Source organism: Amblyomma mixtum, chromosome 3 (assembly GCF_055824585.1).
Source record: "Amblyomma mixtum isolate Tamu chromosome 3, ASM5582458v1, whole genome shotgun sequence".
Lineage (NCBI taxonomy): Eukaryota > Metazoa > Arthropoda > Arachnida > Ixodida > Ixodidae > Amblyomma > Amblyomma mixtum.
This window is the reverse complement of record NC_143014.1, coordinates 158,532,633-158,550,926: the sequence shown is the minus strand read 5'-3', so window position 1 is coordinate 158,550,926 and position 18,294 is coordinate 158,532,633. Positions and strand designations below refer to the sequence as shown.

At 51.9% G+C, this 18,294-nt stretch overlaps 1 protein-coding gene across 1 annotated transcript; it reads left to right on the top strand.

Annotated features, from left to right (window-relative positions):
* The first annotated feature begins 1,480 nt into the window (after positions 1-1,480).
* LOC149352492 (uncharacterized) lies at positions 1,481-17,783 on the top strand. Its single transcript, XM_089581682.1, has 3 exons — positions 1,481-1,689; positions 15,245-15,409; positions 17,149-17,783. Exons 1-3 carry the CDS (start codon positions 1,617-1,619, stop codon positions 17,343-17,345), a joined length of 435 nt encoding a protein of 144 aa, XP_089437808.1. The 5' UTR covers positions 1,481-1,616; the 3' UTR covers positions 17,346-17,783.
* Positions 17,784-18,294: the final 511 nt, after the last annotated feature.

Here is an 18,294-nt window from a genome sequence, read left to right as displayed (position 1 = left end):
CGTGGTGGTGACAGGCAGCTTTCCCAATAGTACATAGTGCAAGTTCTGAAGAAGATGGCGTAAAGTGTGTGAGGATAGTGACCTTGTGTGGGGACACTCTCTGTCAGAAATCGTGCGTGCATTTGATGGGTAGCCCTCTCAATGGGAGTAGGAGGGGCGTCCGGGCAGCCTCCGTGTGTAATGTAAGTACGTAATGGGGGGTGGTTGGTGGTATAGTTTTGACACGTGGTAATGGAACGCTGACTTTACGTGTGAAGCTTGAGTTGGAGATGGATTAAGCAAATGGTTACCGGGTTCAGACTAAGAAAACAGAAATGTCTTCAAAACATGCTGAAAAGAAACATAAAATACAGGGAACGACTATTTTTCAGCATAAACGATTCGTTTCAGTTCGATTTTCAAAAGTGACTCCGGAATTCTTGTTTTTCCAGCAGAGCGTTGGCCTGACCCCGGTTCCCGTGCTCCGATCTGGAAGGAAAGCTCGCCGTAGACCACTGGCTGAAGTACGCGACGCGCACTCAACAGAGTCTCTTCGGCAGATACTGCGCCAAATGAGGGTGAAGGTGATGCATCATCGATACAGGAATGTTTTGCGACATTGAAACTTCGAATTAAAATCCTGGTTATTGATGGGAAACAAGAATATAGCATCAATCTTAGTGTAACGAAAGGTGATGTAACAAACAGAAGCTTTACAAAAAGGAAAATTTTCGAAGTTTGAACTTTCCCGTTCGTAGTGGGCAGAGATTACACCAGACATTATTCACCTGACACCTGAATTAATTACGTCTACACTGAGGTCATCCTGATTGCGGCTAAAGTTTGCAACATGTTTATGTACAATACGAAAGTACTATATTTGGCGGAATAAACTTCCAGAAGACTCCATTATTTCGGAGCTTCGATTTTGCATATTTTTCTTTTTTGCCCGACGGTTGCAATATTGGCTGTTAGAAATATTTAAACCGCGCTCAAACGTTCTAATCTCGTCTGTAGCGCTATCAAATTTCGTTGCATCCTCTAAACTCAGCCCACTTTTCTTTGTCGGCTGGTGCTGCAAAGCAGTTGTGGGACAGAAGACTGAACAACAATAATCTTCGGCTTTAACGGGCTGTCGTAGCACACGCATTCGTGCGCAAGTGATGAACCGTTGAAAATTGAAATTTAGACACCTGTTCGGTTATTTACACCGCCCACTTTGACTGCACGCAGCTGCATTAAGGCCCCCTCGGACTGCCTTGGCGAGGAGACAACTCGGCGAGCGCGACACAGGAGCGATGCGGCGCAGCATCCATCCGGCGAGCAGCGGGCATCTCGGATCGAGTCGGCTACCGGCGCATGCCCGGACGGTAGCTGCCGGAGGAGGGGGAGGGGGCACGCCGGCGCGCTGCTCCATTTTCCGCGAGGGAGAGGGCGTCGGCGCTGCCGCCGCCGCCGGGAGCAGGTTGCGCCAGCGGCGGCCGCCAGGGCAGCGGCGGCGTTACGGCGCAAGTCCCACGTGACGAGCAGCCGCCCGCGAGCTCGAACGGCGGCAGGCTAGGAGTCGGGAGGCAGCGGACACCGTGAGCCAGTCGTCGTGAGAAGCCGAGCCCCGGAGGAACCCTGCCGCCTTCGCAATGGCCCCGCAGCTGCAGCCCGCGGCCCTGGCCGCCGCCGCCTTCTTCCTGACGCTGGCCACGCTGCCTTCGAGTGAGTGGCGGTCCTAAAGGTCGAACAGAGGTCGGCCTTGCACGCGCCGCGCTGCATCGCGCATCCCGCTCGAAAAGCGGCCGCCCGGGCACACTGCTTCGCCGCCGGGTTCGAACCGCCGGGAACAGGCTCCGATCTGCGGCTCGCGGCCCGCTGTGACCAGCCCCGAGGGCGCCCGGCGGCGAACGCTGATGTACTACGGCTGCTGCCCCCCGGGTATTGCCGGCGGCGAAAGCCATTCAGACTTCCCGGAGATGCGAAGCCGCATCAGGAAACCTCGTGGACGTAGCGGCCGGACGCACGCCCCTCCTACTCATCTCTGCGGTTCTGACAGGCGCAAGCGTGTGCAAGCGACAATTTGCTGCTACAGAGTTCCGCGTTCGGTACCTCGCTTATTCTGACCGTGGCCGAGTGTGCTCTCGTCCCTTCCTCGTACAGATCCAAGAGATCCATAGTTTCTCGCAATGAGCACGGCCGACGCTGCCTGCACTCCTGGTTGCGGCATTGAACGTAATGCAGCGGTGGCGCCGCATTTCCAGCGCGTAGCGGTAACCACCCCTGGGTCGAAGTGTAGTACAGTAGGTAGCTACGTGAAACATTTGTGTTTTACTTTGCTGCCTATTGCGATCCGATCCGTCGCTTGGGATAGGTGGTATACTAACATGCACGGATAGCCTTTCTAGATTAAACTGTGGCCGTAACTAATGCGACAACCCGGCTCTACGAGTGTATTGTGGTAGTGTTTTCAGCGAGACTGCGCAATTCAGCAGCGAATCTAGTTGTGCACCTGGATGTAAGGTACGCAGTGTGTGCTAACCGTATCTGGCAAGTGCATGAACAAAGTCGCCAAATAAGTATTGAATTTTTATCTTTATTGTCGTTGTTTTCATTCATGTCCGTATTTCTGTTGAGTAGTGACGGTGGAGAAATAGGTTGCACCACTTATGCACGCAAGAGGTGCGACGTCTCGTAACGCATGCTTTGAACATTCTTTTTGTGCAGCAGTACGAAACCGCGTGCGGCGATCGTAATTGCTAAAAACGAAACTAATTCACTCGCTGTAGGCGATGCCAGGGGGACCTTAGTGCTGTGGTAAGCAATGCTTGTGGCGTGAATAAGGACTGCAGTTACTCTAGGTACTCTCCATGATGTGTCGTGCACAGGTTTCTCGGGCAGCTCCAATGAGTCAGATTTCTTGAGCCAGTCCACGTTCTGTGCCTTCCATTCATTTAATCCCTTAATAGTTGTCGGTTGATCGAAAAGGTAGTTCAAGCAGTTGAGCCTGTATTGTCATAACGCCACGGTCGATGGTCCCAGAGTGGGGCGGATTGCGAAGCTTGTCGGAGGAACGGCCTCTTATATCTTTGTAGTGCTATCTGAGTGATCACGGGGATGCGAAAAATGTGCTGTCTTCGCTCACTGCACAAACTTTGAACTGCGGTAGTCATTTCCAGTAGTTCGTCATAAGTTAGACGACTCAGTATAAATTGAAAGCAATGTCGGCACTGCCAAAATTGTGGAAATTACATAAATTCAGTTTTCGTTCATAAATACAAAATTAGCTTAAGGTCGGTGTGAAGAGAGCTGGAAACGGGGCTAGTACTCCTCACTTTTTTACTGCGGCCACGGCGCCTTTGAATACCTTTCATAGACATGGACTAAGCAGTCAGTCATTTGCTTGCACGGGCTAGGGATACTTCTTAAGAAAAAAAAAAAAGTGGACAGCGTGACTGCACATAATGGGGGAAAAAAAAAATTAGACTGGTAAGTGCGCAGATAATGCTAATACTGCGAGGGCATTGACTTGGCGCCTGCGTGCTACCAGCTTTGCTCACAAAGTACTTCGAGATGGCTTGAATATTAACCTCGCAAGTTATCTCCGCAAGCCTTGGATCTCTCTGTTGGCCGGATCTTTCGTAAAAGCTGTGCGGATGCATGCGCCTGGTGTCGTGGATTCGACGGTACTGAAGCGTGCCGTCCTTGACCGTTATTAAAGGAGGCCGCAGCCACATATTTTCTAAAGGCCACGACGCGGCACGGATTCTGAAAGCTGTGGCCGCGCGGCCGTTTTCTCAAATTTGGGTACCTCGGAGAACAATTCGTTCTAGTCCATGGCTCACCGTTTGTATCGTAAGTTGGGGTGTGGTTCCGTCTACACACACTTCTCCATGCGGCCATCTTGAGAACAGACACGCATGCGCACGTCATGCCTCGAGGCTTCGTTGTCCATGCCCACTCGTTTGAAACACTTGACCCGTTTTCTTCTCTTCTTGTCTCGTCGCCGTGTTATCTGCCGGAGTGAAGTCGTTGGGCCGTTTCCAGTCAGCAGCAGTGACCAATCGCTTACACAGCGCTCAAGTACCGGCGCTCCGCGCGACTATCGCCGCGGCACGAGCATGCCGGTGTGAACTGCGTAACGCCGACGGTGCAGCTGCTGCGGCGAAGAGGGATGCCGCCTGCTGGGCTTGCCGCGATGAAGCACAAAGTCAACGCCATTGCTTGATTGATACGGTTCATACTCTGTCGAGCCGTTCACTTTATGGCGAGAACTGTCAGTGGGGTGCGGCTTGTGGGATGGGACGCTCTTGCGCTTTTTGACCTCTGAAGTCCGTGGAAGGACCGTGCGTAACGGCGGTTTGCTTCCTGTGCGAACTCGTCTCGGCTTGCCGTAATTGGAGCGGAATTGAGGGGAGAAGGAAATAAAGAAGACGGGGTTGGAGCAGTGCTCATACATTGCCTCGAAAACAGTGCTGCTTTGTAGGCGTCCACCACTACCGTTCCAAGCTCCCAGATGAATTTACGAAAGGCGGGGTACTGCGTCGGCCATATCTATAAGGGGCCGATAAGCCACTCATTTTTAAAGGAACCGGAGCCTTAGAATTATGTTATACCCTCTGCCTTAATATTATTGACGGATTAATGAGCTAATTATAGCTTATTGGGTAGTTAATTAGCGCGTCCGGTTGCCCATGTCTTTTTTTTTTTCGTTTTACGTTGCCAGGTTTAAAGTGGACGGCGGGGTTGCCCATGTCTTTTTTTTTTCGTTTTACATTGAAATAGTGGTTGACGACTGTTGATGCTCTCTGTGGCATGCTTCTAAGAGAAGGCTCTTGTGGCTTGTTATTGCTACTATTTTCGCCAATCAGCGTTTGTGCATGCGACAAGGCGGGAGAAACTTCCGAAGGTTGTGTGAAACGGCGTTGCAATGGCCTACCTGCGTCAGGCCCACTTCGCCCGCCAGCGGCGGGAGAGAGTAGGCGCGGGGAGGCGTACGCAAGGGCGGCCGTAAAGCGAAAGCGCTGCGCGCTCAGCAACGCGTCGGCAACTGCGGTCGCTGCAGCGCACGCGCCTTCCTCGCTCGCACGACCGCACGACTCGGCGACCAGCGATCTGTGACGCAGGCCTCTGGCGCGTTTCGCAAGAGCGTGCCTGGCTGCGACTCGACTGCATGCGGCACCAATCCGAAAATGAGAAGGGAAATGGGTGGCGCGACCGACACCAAGGTCCCGCGCCTAGCGCCGTAGTCGTCGGTCGCCACTTCCTCCGTCTGTCGGCATGGTTCGCTCGCGACGACGTCGTTTGTGCCATTGTCACGTTCACTACCTCGCCCAGCCGTTGAAGTGGTTACCGAGCCTTCACCCGTACTGCGGCGGCTTCGGGTGTATGGCATCAAGCGTGTAGGTGCAGCGTCGTATTGTACATTGCAGCGAACTGCAGGAAATCAATGAGCGAGGTCAGCGACACGCGCTAAAACGTGACCAGAGATGAAGGCACCGATCGTTCGGCTCTTTCTTCTCCTTTGAGCTGTTAGGCGTTTATCGATTGCGGGAACCATCGGGAATGGGCGTTGCTGTTTAGTTTGTGAAGTGTGCTAGTCCTGGCAGCATCGAGTGCTTATGTAGGGAGCTCGCCATTGTTACGACACGTCGTGAAGAGTGCGCGCTCGGCAGCTTCCGTATATCTCAAATAGAATGTTCTGGCGATGGCGCGCGAATTCGACGCCTGTCGCTCGGATCTTGCGAAAGCATTTGAGGTCGACGACGTTTCCTTCGCGATATCGCGATTACTCCCCTAGAGGTGCATGGTATGGACATCCCATTTTGAACGCCGTGGCGTTCGCTAAGCTCGTCTGCGTTATCATGCTTGTTCTTTTTCCAACGTATGTAATATAATACGCGTCTTCCTTTGCCCTCCCAAGGTTTGTGAAAGAAGTGGTGGGAAGGAGAGGAGGGCGGCGCCCTCCCTGTTTGGCGCTCCCTTCCTGCCCGGGGTCGCTGCCGGATGTGCGGCAGCCATTTCCTTTTTTTCCCGCGAACGAAAGCTCAAGTGGGGAAGCTGCGTTATGCTAGAACTGAACCAGGCCTGGGAAAGAAAGGTAGAAACGTGCAACAACATTTCTCTCTGTATTTGGCGTTTCTTTCATTTCTACTTCTGTGATTGCGGGAACTGCCTCAGACTATTCGAATCGGGGAGTGATTAACGAAGGAAACGAAAACCCTTAGCTCCGTGCTCCCGCTTTCTCCGCTAGTGTGTGCATCCATCCGCTCGAGGACGCGCGATCCATGGGAGGACAAGCGAACCAGCGTCCGCCCCGCCAGCGGTGTCGGTCCGGGCATTCGAATAGCGCCGCGGGGGGCATGAATGGAGGCACGGGTGGCCGTCTGGCCCGCCGGCAGAGTCGCCCTTGGCAAGCCGCTGGTGCCTGTTTGTGCCCTCCCTGCTCGCACATAGACGACGGCTGTCCGCCCTCGATGAGCTGCTCCTGCTGCCTTACGGGCCGTAAAAAAAAAAAAAAACAAACCTATCGGCTGCGTTCGTGCGCTCACTGGAACGGACGCGACGTAACCGATGCGCGTGTATTTGCGCTGTTTATTGCGAGCACGTCTTAGTTCGCCCTTGAAATTAGTGTACAGGCGTCCATTCGTATCTTCTCTTTGACGTTCAGCCTTGGCGCGCGGCTTACAGCGCGCAGACGCTAGAAATCGCAGCGACGGTCGTACAGCGGTGCTTCTCAAAGGCTCTCCCAGGCCACTTCGCGTTTGACCGAATAAGCGCCGATTCGTATGCTGACGTTCCCGCTGCGTGCCTGGAGCTCACGCCTATAGGGCATGCTGTCCTCGTTTTCGGTAGCATCTGCAGCGCCTGTGCAGTCAAACTGGAAGGAGGTGGCATGCGAACTTTTTCAGTGCGCTGTATCGAAGGAGTTTTCAAGTCAAGTGATGAGTGCTCGAAGGGTGCGGCAGAATTCGACTCTACTGGTTCGAGGCAAGAAAATGATGCGCTTTGTATAAGTATAAGCAGGGCAAATTAAGCGGGACTGGAACACGGTCGCCTTCCGTCCTCTGCGCAAGGCGTGTCGCCTGTTCCGCATTTAAAGCTTTCTCGTCGACGCGAGCACTTCGAGATGTTTGTCCACGAGCTCTAGCTTGTCTGCTCAGCTCGCGCACGTTTCCTACCCGTCTTCGGTTGTCTTTGCCGGATGGGCTTTTACTGTGTTTATTTTATTTTTAACGTATGGACACTCCGCACTTAAAGCTGCGGGATATGATTTCGAGATGGTACAGTTGTCATCAATATTTAAGTCCGTGAAGTTTTTCCTTTTTTGGTCTAAATCGTTCTCGCTTGGTTACTGAGTGTAACGGTGGTACCGTTACGGTGGGAATGTACGAATATACGAATAACTCGGCGTGGCTGAGCACTACTACGTTTCTGCTCTGTGCACAGGTTGCCTTCCCAAGCGTGCGGATGAACAGTCGGCTTTTGTTTTTGTTATTAGTCGCCCACACTAATTACGTACTTCCAAAGCTTCTTGCTGAGAGAATGTTGCTTTCTTGCCCTGCTCCTCGTGAAGTTTGGCAGCTGACGTCGGCGGCCGAGCAGATTCGGGCCGCCGTCGCTGGGTGGCATTCGTGGAAGGCAAACACTCACACGCCCGCCTGTCCACGGGACATAGAGAAAGATATTGGTCTATGCACGGGAGGCGATAAACCTAAACTGTGGCGGGCATCAGAAAAGCGATAGGATAAGGAACGGAAAACAGGGGCACGACGACCGGGTGCTGGCACCGTCGTACGCGCGCGCGGGGGAATTCGAAAGCAGCAGAAATGGCCTGCGCGCGCAGTACGGGCCCTCTTGTACGTAGGCACGAAACTGCCAGTGACCCTTCGCTCGTTAGCTTTGAAAAGGACTTGTCGCCCTTGCCCCATCCCCCGTGCGAAGTAAAGGTACTGCGGAAGCCAGCGCCCCTCGCTCGCCGGTGTTACGGTCGGCTTGCTGCGCGGAAATTGCGTATGCATTGAAAGCTGCAGCTGCGAATGCTATCGCAATTGGGAGCAGAAATGTTTTCTGACGTTTCCACATGAAGTTCGCACTAGTACGTCTCCGGCTAGTGCGTGTACAGTTCCTGTGTGCGCAGTTCTTTTGTAATTTGTGACGAGCCTTTGTTACAAAATTATGGTGATTTGCTGCGTGCCACTGCCAAGCGAGCGTAGTCGGTCCGCGGCAGAGTGCGCTTTATCTTCCCCGTCCCCCTATATTTTTTTTTTTTTTTTCAGGCGGAGGGAGAACCGCACATCGGTTTACGCCTGACTTTTATTCAGAATCAGTTGCCTGTACGGATGCTAGCAGCCACATGTGCCTGAGTTCGCTTCTATGAGGCTTCAGGCGTACATGCATTTTAACGCGATTCTAAGGTGATGAGTCTTTATATCTTGACCGTGCTGCTCAGCCAAGTGTCGCCACAGGCGCGGAGATCATCGCCATCTTCTGTCCGGGCCTTCGTTTCATATCGCTCGGGCGATACCGGCCACTCGAGATAGCGGCCACTCGTGCGTTGACGGTGGCGACTCGGCGCAAGACGAACGTCTGGCCGACGCGCTGGAGCAAGTCGGTGGCGTCGTCAACTTGAAGAGAATGGAAGACACACGTGCCAAAGCCGCCTGGAAAAACACTCGAGCCTTACTGGAATTCGCCGTTGGCTTCGGGGGCGTTTTGAAAACTGTCGCCAAACATTCAAAACAGCCGCGCTGTCTACGACGCCTTTCTAGGTAGTGTGCTGCTTGGAACAGCTTTCCTACAACAGAGAACGCTTCTCTAGTGTTCTACCTGAGCGCACTCTTGCAGGGTGGTCGCTACAAGCATGATGTGAAGGGTAATCATAACTACTGTTGATTGCGGACATTGCCACAAAATGAGTTACTTGCTAACTGCCACGCCTTGCATCACTTCGTCGGTGCTGAAGCAGCTTCCATGTCTGACCACTCCCACGTGGTTGGCCGCTTTACTGATGCACCTTGGTACAGAGGTGAGCGTACTTGTCCTGGGCGCTCGAGCGGTGCTGTGTGGAGGAAATGAAGCGAAGTTTTAAAGCACGTACTGGATTCCACAGATAATGCTTTTCGGTTCCTTCTTAGTAATTACGGGCGACGCAGACACACCGGCTTCTGATTGTGACGGGTCTTGGCAGTTGCGAACGATATTTGTCTTCTGTCTTGGTTTATTATCTTTACCTTCAAGCCTTGTGGAGCATTAACGTTTCGAATATATGTGGAAAGACAGGAAATTGGCCTCAAGCTATCTTTAGCGTATTCTAATACCACGTCTCGCCTTAAGCTAGCGTGTTGTCTTTGTCCTGAATGGCAGATGTGGAGTGGCCGGCAGTATAAACGATCTGTATAACGCTCGGGGATGGAACGCGAATGCGAGAAGCTTATTGTGCGAGCGCTGTGAAAATTCGACTCAATGGAGGAAACCTTTGTTGCCGGCGCTGCTCCGCAGTGGGTCCCCCACTCTCTGGTTATTGCAACCAAATGGCGCCATTACATATGGAGGGCAACACGCACGTTTTCACCAGTGCAGAGCGACACCAGGTTGTCCTTCCCTGAGCTTCCGTTCCTCGAGAGGCTGTCTGTCTCACAAATTGATGCGCAGTGCCACGGTGGGCGGGTGGCAATTGCATTGAATTTATTTGAATTAATTTCATTGCCACCTGCCATGGTGGGCAGGTTGGCCACAACCCGTTGGGGCAGCGGCTTTTTTATGGCACGGACGGATGGATGCCGGCTTTTTTTTTTTTTTTTTGTGAATGGGACCCGTAGTGCTATCGCATTAAAGTTAATAAAGCTTCCTGCAGTAGAAGGCGCTCTCGGGAGGAAAAAAAAAAAAGCTACGCCCTTCTAGTCGCCTGTAACAGCGACTGTGATGATATAGGCGTGCTTGTCCGCATTGCGGTGTCCGAGAAGTTTATAACTCATGGTCGGTTTTCAGGTTAGCTTGTCCTTGAATGTAGGTACGTTGCTGCCGTTCAATGTTTAAGATTCTTCCGTCTTGTTCTTTCATCGAAACGGAGTAGCAGATGCTAACACCTTTGTCAGTGCGATGTGTCAGGAAGGCACGGAGTTATGCGGTGTATGCGTGCCTCCTTTCTCTGCGCGGTTTAGACCCCACATCTTTCACTCCAGACCTCTGCAGAAATTTCGCACTACTTCGAAATGGAGTTCCGTTTCTCCCGCTGCCTGTCAGCGGTCGCGTTGAGGTTTGCCTGAAATGGGCCCAGGCTCCGCTCCCTCGATAGTCTAGCGCAGCGCCACGCGGTCGTTGCGGACGCCGACGATTTTTTTTTTTTTTATCGGGCGTGCATTTCAAGCACTATAGCCGAGGCGCGGTTCATTAGATCCGGTCCCTCGCCAGCGACCTACTTTGTTCTGTCGCTCTTTTTCAAAGCGCGGTGCGCTATCGGAGCTTGTCTTGTAGGCACTGGCGTCACGGCGGATTCCCATCATGAAACTGCTTGTCTCTGCGCCGGCGGCGTAGTATCCCGCGGGGGCGCCGATAACCGGTTCGCTCAGAGATGGCAAGCGAGCCGCGCAACGGTGCTTTCTCTTCTCTCTGGGCAGCCAGGCCCCTTTCCCTCTCGGTGCTACGCTTGAGCTCTTTCCCCCAAGACGAGTTTTCGCGTAATACGAGCGACGGAAGAACGCAGCCGTGCTCGTGCCTCGCTGCAGACCTTTGCGAACAGCCTGCACTCGGCACCTTGGTGGTGTCGCTTTCCCGGCGCCGGGCGTGTGCACGTTGGAAACCACATTCGGAAGAGAGCTTCGTTGTCTCCGGCCTGTCACGGGACTGACGTCTTTTTCGTCGCACTGAGTTGAAGAATTCAGATCTTAGACAACAGGCTTCGTTCGAGGCACGCTTGAATGCGCTATAGCCTGCTTGCTGGCGATTCCGTTAGAAACAACGACATTGTAGTTGGCCATTGTGCGCTTTTATTCGAAGCTGAAACAGTTAAGGCACTGGCGAGGTTTCGAAGACGAATTAGCGCCGTGCAAAGATCCACAAACCGCATTAGGATTTCATCGGTAGTCTTGCTGGAGTACCAACTTTCTGGGGAACGAAATCGCGTTCTGCCTCACGTGTGGCTCAAAATTAGTGTGTTCCGGCACTTAAACATGTAAATATTCGCTTTTTGGCTCATGCTCCTGTAATAATTGAATTTAGCGCACTCGCGTGACGTCACCAGAGTGTTTTTGAAAGGCAACAAACGTTGAATAACAAAGGTAATGTAATTTGTTGTGTGCAGCTAGATGCAATATGAGAGGGAACACGGGAGCGCGTGTCCGCCGCACTTCGCGGACCGCTGTCGTCGGGATGCGGCGAGAATTAAAGGCAGAGGCGCATGCCCAGTAAGCATGGCCGGCTGCTCTTTCAGCGCATACCCCAGGTGCCGCCCACTCTCGACGGACCCTAGGGCTTTGAGCATCCGCCCCGTATGCGGGAGGTGCAGGGTTCGATCCCCCCTGCTGCCGCTCCTTTGGGGTGAATTGAGTTGACGACATTGTGCCATAATGCGCTCTTTGGCCAAAGCCCCCAAGCTGCCTTTTGCGCCGTTAAAATCCATCACCACCCATTAAAATTAGCCATTATCGCCCCTGCATGATCGCACGTCGCTGGACCGAGTCCTCAACAGAACGGAAGTTAGAAAAAAAAATATGGAGAATTTCTTGTGGGAACTGTTGAGGTAAAGTCGGCGACAGAAGTCTCCGGACCACGTGTTGCTCTAACGAAGCCGGTAGCACTGCTATTAGTTGGCGGCTGGAGACCACACTTGTGGAGGTAAAAGTTAAATTTTTGTTTCATCTCCACAAGTGCGGTCTCCAGCCGCTGTCTCATAGTAGAGCTATAAGCTTCGTTTGAGGAACACGTGGTCCGGAGACTTTTGTTTCCGACTGTACCTGCCAGAAATGTGGAAAACACCTGGTCCTTATACGGTCGCAACCAATATTAAAGTTACCGCTTTGGTTCTGGCTGAAAAAGACTAGTGAACTTTTCCTGAATTTGTGGTCACGATACTCTGCAATAAAAATGACGGTTCATCTCTGCTGTACAGACATCACGGTTTATAATAGTTGGAACCGGTTCACTTTCGCATGTTTATACACACAGGGAAGAACGTTTGCTTCGGCAAAGGACAAGAACTTCAGGAAAGATATTAGTATCTTATTCTGCGTCGAGCAGCGTTGAAATTCAGTATTATTGCACACTCCGGCAAAAAAGAGCCCTATAGTACGGCAAAACGCCCTAAAAACAGCACGTCACCCAGCTATGAAATCAATTTTAGTTCGCAAAAGACTTGCTGTGTACATGCTAACTTGCGCGGCAGCATATCAGGGGTTATTCAGTGCGGCAATTCTGGTAGACGTCAGCGTTCTTGGGGATCGGCCGCCTATCCGCTTCGGCTGGCACTACGCCGGGGTACGCAAGCTAAAAGCGCGCGAAGTTTTCGCTTGGCATCCTTGGGACACGCTGAAACAGCACTCCTATGTTTTAAGCCAGTACCATCGCTGGGCGATCCGTAGTATAAAGATAATCACTAGCGCAAGCTCTCGTATATATGTATCCGCCTCGTCAGTGCAGTGGAGATGTCTGTAGGTTGCGCCGCGGGATTTAGGAGCGCATCCTCGTGACGTGAGTTTGCTGACCCGCGATCGCTGTCTTTGGTGCCGGTCTACCGAAATGACCAACTCGCGGGAGACGAGTTCCTTTCTAGGTTGCCTGCTTTGCGGGGAGTCGCGATTAATACCGCAAAATTCAGCCCTCAAATTACAGGACAGCAGTAGAAGGTAGCAAACACCGAGTCCTCTTCGGATGTGAGATCATACACTAAGAACCTGCATACATCTAATGCATGGATGAAAACTCCTGCGAACTTTTCTCGAGTTGAAACAAATTATTCTTTCCGGTTTCTACCAAGATGGGGGTTTGGGGGGGAGGGGGGGGGGATTGGGACTCTTAGCCCTTTAATTTTTTATCGTTTTTCTTCAAACCTTTACGGAAGAACGTTCAACTTCAAACGACTGTTGAAGATAGTAGTGAGAAAATAACTGCTTTGCTTTCCCAAGCGTACGCAGCTTCCACCTTTTAGCACAGGGCAAAGGCAACTGGTAAACAGTGTAGTAACAAACGAAGAGCGTCAGAAACAGTTTCAAGTTTATTCGTATGTATTCAAGTGCTTAGATATGAAGAGTGTTAGCTTAAAAAAAATGCTATGCTTCGTATGGAAGTGATCGTTTCCATGTCGCCATGGCTTCATTCCGGTGCTAAAGTTTTAACGAAACCAGTTGCGCCGACAAAGGAGATTAATGAAATCCATGCAGTGGGATTCGCTTAAAGCTCTCAAGAGCAGTGCGCTATATGAAATCACTAAAAATTTCAGAAATCATGGAGATATTTCTTAACTTTGCGAGTCGTTCCCAGCTTTTTAGTGCTGGCGATTTCGGTGGTGTATCGAAGTACCCACGATGCAGTATCTAGTGTCTGTATCGGAAGTCAGGTTTGGTTTCGTATCTTGTATCGATATCGGAAGTACAATTTTTGAGGGTATCAGGTATAGGTATAACACAGATACTTTTTGAAGTATCATGCCCAGACTTGTTACAGACTTCTCACACGTAAGAGCATTGAGTGACCGACCGGTGGGTTTCCCGTTGGCTGCATGCCGTAGCTGGGCTCACTGGCTTCGATGATTGGACAGTGCTTTTGCACTGGCTGCTGTCAGAAAGCTCTGAGGTGAGAAGTTACCCCAGTGTGGCCTCGGGTCTTTGGTCGCAGGAACCAGGGGGTTGAAAGTTCGAACAGCGTGCAAGCACATGTTCAGCTGCTCCCGCCCTACCACTTCGCACGCGTGGGATATTGTCTTTGTTCGTGAAACGCGATGCTCGCGACGTATTGACGTGCTCAGAATTTCATTAGTGTTTTTCTTACCGTATGCGGGGCCAAAAGTAAAAATGCGAACAGACATGATTGTCGCTGAGACGCTAAAACTCAGATTATAAAGTGGCGTGAGTTGCCACTTCAGGGTTCACATTTATTTTTAGTGGACTGTACTTGTTAACTCATCTTAACGAAAAAAAAAAATGGTTCTAGACGGCGGCGAATACTGTCAGCGTGAAAAATTAAGGCTGCGTTCTGGAGCTATCTCTATAATAACCTCAACTCGCGCGTGTGCAATCCTAAGACGGCCCATGATCATTTTCCCTGCTGAATTCCATGACGTCTTCTCGAGCTAAATTTTTGTGGTCGGGCGTTGCGCTCTGCGGTTGAAACTAGAGACGTCAGCGCTTGGCGGATGTGTGATACATCCGTCTTCCCTGTGCTGTCGTCGTAGATAGAGCGCGAAAAGTAGGAAAATAATCTTTTGAAGATTGTCATGCAAGCAAAGAAAGGGATTTGAACTACTGTTGCGCAAAGATCGCTATGCCGTAGCCTTGTATTCTGCAGCACAAACAGAATGTAACAACGGAGCACTACAGCGCAGTTTCCAGATGCAGGTTCTTTTGAATATTGTTGAGAGAAAGATAATGAAACGTTTCAGTATTTCCGTCTTGCATGTCATGATATAGCGTTGTTTTAGTCTCTTAGTTTACTTAGTGTCGCTACCCGTTGAGGGATTGAGGTTCGTAAAAATTCCATAGGTGGCGCTTCAGAGGGTACCACGATGCCAACGCCACCGTCCAGTGCGAAGACACCCATTGTGTTCGGTTGGTTTAGCTTCATTTTTGGTCACAGGCTCGGGAGATCAGGTATAGACACCAAGTTTATAAACTTCTGCCTCAAGACTTTGACGCCTGGGAGCAGTTTTGTACAATGCATTGGTGTACAGAGTCGAAACTGCTGCCTTTCTTAATAATACCGCGGTGGCGCAACTTTGCATCGGTGCCTCAAAATGACGTAGGTGTTCCTATCCTCAGCAGCGACGACAGTTAACGAATCACTCTGTGGGGTGTGCGAAAAAGTTTGAAGTTCGCTAGGCTGAATATTTTCGCTCTTGTCGCAGCATGTGAAATGGGCCTGACACCTGTACGCGCTAAATATAGGTGCAGCTGAACGCTGCGCTCTGTCCATAAGCGACCTTTCTGGGAAGAGAAACCAGAAATGAGCACTTGACCGAACGTGGCTACTGCTCGAGCGCGGTGTCCATGTAGTTTGCATGCCTGCGTAGTTGTATAGGTGACGGGCAAGAAAGGCGACGTGTTTAACGGTGGCCTTTTCATCCTTGCAGCGACGACTGCCATCGAGTGCTACCAGTGCAGCTCTGCCACCACCCCCGAGTGCGAGAACAACCCACCTGATAGTGCGCTGAAGAACTGTAGTGACCAGAGCAAGGGCTCCAAGTTCACGGCTTGCAGGAAGATCGACGAGAACGTCGACTTCGAAGTTAATGGCTGTAAGTATACAAAGTGCGCTAACGACGGCTGACGCAACACAGTTTCTGGCCGTTGCATTTGAGATTCAAGAAATCTAAAGGAATGCGTAGTTAAGGTGACCTTTGCTGTAGTTGATAATTTTAAGATGAGGCCCTCCAAGTGACAAATTTTCTTCCCACTTTACCGGAAGCGGTTAAGCGAGAAAGTCTCTTTTTGATGTCTTTCTGCGAGTTGACATGCTCATGTACAGTTACCGTGTACCGCTACTGCTGTTACGACAGTCCGCGTGTGCAGTCAGTTCGTGGAGAGACTGGTAGTGGTAGCGCGGTATACCAGCATCCTAAAGCGTTCCACTTAATACTAAGCCCACTAAGGTGACGGGCATCGCCAGTCATCGCTGGCTTCGCCACCTCTGTGATGTGCTAGCACGGCTGTTGCTCGTAAAGCACCGCACTGCTTAATCTACTCCTAGCCGCGCTGCCCGCGAACGCGTAGCCAGTCGGCCTCCGCGCGCCGCCGCCTCGCGTGTTTTTCTAGGTAAAAGTGCCAAGGCCGCGCCGTGCGGGCACGTGTCTCTCAGCATCGCCGGTGCGGAAGGGGCAGGCCTGTGACGGGCGCTGCGCGGAACGCTTCGCATCATGGCTCAGGCTGTGACGTTCGTCGCCCCTGGTGCTCTGTCGACCGATTTCACCTCGCGAGGGTCTATTCTTTTTCTGTTCTCTTTTGCTGAGCTAAATCCGCCTCCGTTTCCCTCCTGTTTAGTGTCAGGAGAACGCTCAATTTCACGTTGACGGAAACGCTGCATTTCTACTGTGACTGAGTCATGGTTGTATATGTTTATGCTTATGCTTATGTTTATGTTAGTTTAACGTCCCAAAGAGACTCAGGCTATGAGGGACGCCGCAATGAAGGGCTCAGGAAATTTCGACCACCTTGGGTTCTTTAACGTGCACTGACATCGCACAGCACACGGGCCTCTAGAATTTCGCCTCCATCGAAATTCGACCGCCGCGGCCGGTATTGAGCCCGCGTCTTTCGGGTCAGCAGCTGAACACCATAACCACTGAGCCATCGTGGCGGCACTGAATCATGATTGATTGCTTTATTCATTCACTGAAATGTGCAGTCGAATGAACTTCTTTAGGAATTCATAATTTCTTTCAGAACGTGTTCGTGCCAAAGTCTGCCAGGAGTTTCTGAAAACACTCGGCATTATACTTTTGCGATTTCTTTTTCTGGCGAGTGTAATTTGGCTTTGGCCTTTGGCTACCTTAATGTTGAAGCGATGCGTGTGCTCTATGTCGCGTTACTGGTCGGTGCCGTACTAGACGGTGTGTAGAATGCGGTCGCTCTCGTTGTCATCCCGCGCTTATGCAGCGTCACGTGCACATTGCAGTGAACAAACTACAGCCATTGTTGGCTGTTTTGTCACGCCCTCCTAGTTATGGCTCTCGAAGCTTTTTTTCATCGGTCGTAGGCAGTGTACGCAACACAGCGAGGAATGGAGGCAGTAGGCTTCGATACGTGCTGCAAACTTGAGCGCGCTGGTGTCAGTTAAACCAAACGTGGTTTGGCACAGTACATTCATGTCGAGTCGCGTCTTGTTTAGTTGTCATAAGCGCGATGAAGATTTCAGAGCACGTTGTACACACGGGGGCCGAGAGAGAGAGAGGAAACGCGCTGCCAGACCGGCTCCTGAACGTTGCTGTGCTTTTCTTGCTCGCGCGTGTCTTCTGACTCTCCTCCTCCTCCGTTGCAGTGCCTGCAGTGAAGCGCGTGGTGCGCCAGTGTGCCGTCGAGGGCGAACCCGACAGGCCGTGCTACTACAAGGCCGGCTACGGGGGCCGCGTCAACGTGTGCCACTGCTTCGAGGACAAGTGCAACAGCGCCAGCCTGCCAGCCGCGGCGGCGATCCTGGCGGTCGCCGGTGTGCTATTGGCACTGCGGGTGGCGTAGCGGTGCAGACCCAGCGCGCCCGTCCAGCGTTGAGCCCCCTGTCGGGCTGTTGTGTTCGGGACAGTTGCCGCCGATAGCGCCGGACCATAGTCTTCGAAAAGCTCCCTTCTCTGCCCAACCTTGGTGACTCGGTTTCTCGTAGCAGCAGCAGCAGCGCCGCCGCCGCTGACCACCTGTCGTTACCTCATGTCGGTCCCGTATGCTCAGAACCAGCTAGCGTCCCCGGTTTGCTATTGTCTTCAGAGGCAGCGCTAAATGCGCTCTCTTCATTCATAAAAACTCACCTCTCGACACGTTTCCTCTCGCCAAAGCCTGCGCGTCCTGGCGGGTTGTGACACCACGGCTCGCTGCCGGCGCGGCCCGCGAAGCGCGTCTCCCAGTTGTTTAGCACCTGATCATTTAAACATTGAAAAGGAAATAAAGGAGGTTAAAAGAAAATTCGCCGCTTTCTTTCTCGCGTCCCTCTAATCTGGCTGTGCCTGATGCCGCTGCAGTGCCTGGCCATGGCGCGCGCACTCTTCGTGCCTGCAACGTGCGCCACCTGTGCTCTGCTGACACGCTTTCTACTACACGTTCACGACGGAGCGAGATTTGCTGCGCCTGTGCTTACACGAGACCTACGACCCAGGAAAGCTAGTTCGTGCTTCTCCCCTGTTGTCACATGTTGTCTAGAACCTTGCAAGCGTCGCTGTTCGACTCCTGAAAATAATAATAAAAAAATCATGCACCTCGTCAAGCAATACGCACTAGGAAATTCCCAGGTGCCTCGCATCTGCAGGCGCCTGATTTTGAGTACGACGTCGTTATTGCATAAGTAGTTTTGCCAATTTTTTTTACCCTCTTTTTTTTTGTCGAACAGCTCCTCGTGAGAATAACGATGGCGTCAGTGCTGCTTCGATCCCGACAGACCAGATTCCTGCTCACGACACGCAAGCCTAAGTGCAATAGG

Bases quoted from the DNA above. Each gene is read 5' to 3' on its own strand.
- LOC149352492 (XM_089581682.1), top strand. From the start codon at position 1,617: ATGGCCCCGCAGCTGCAGCCCGCGGCCCTGGCCGCCGCCGCCTTCTTC. The intron at 1,690-15,244 runs GTGAGTGGCGGT...TCATCCTTGCAG, and splicing joins GCTGGCCACGCTGCCTTCGA to CGACGACTGCCATCGAGTGC. The intron at 15,410-17,148 runs GTAAGTATACAA...CCTCCGTTGCAG, and splicing joins CGACTTCGAAGTTAATGGCT to TGCCTGCAGTGAAGCGCGTG.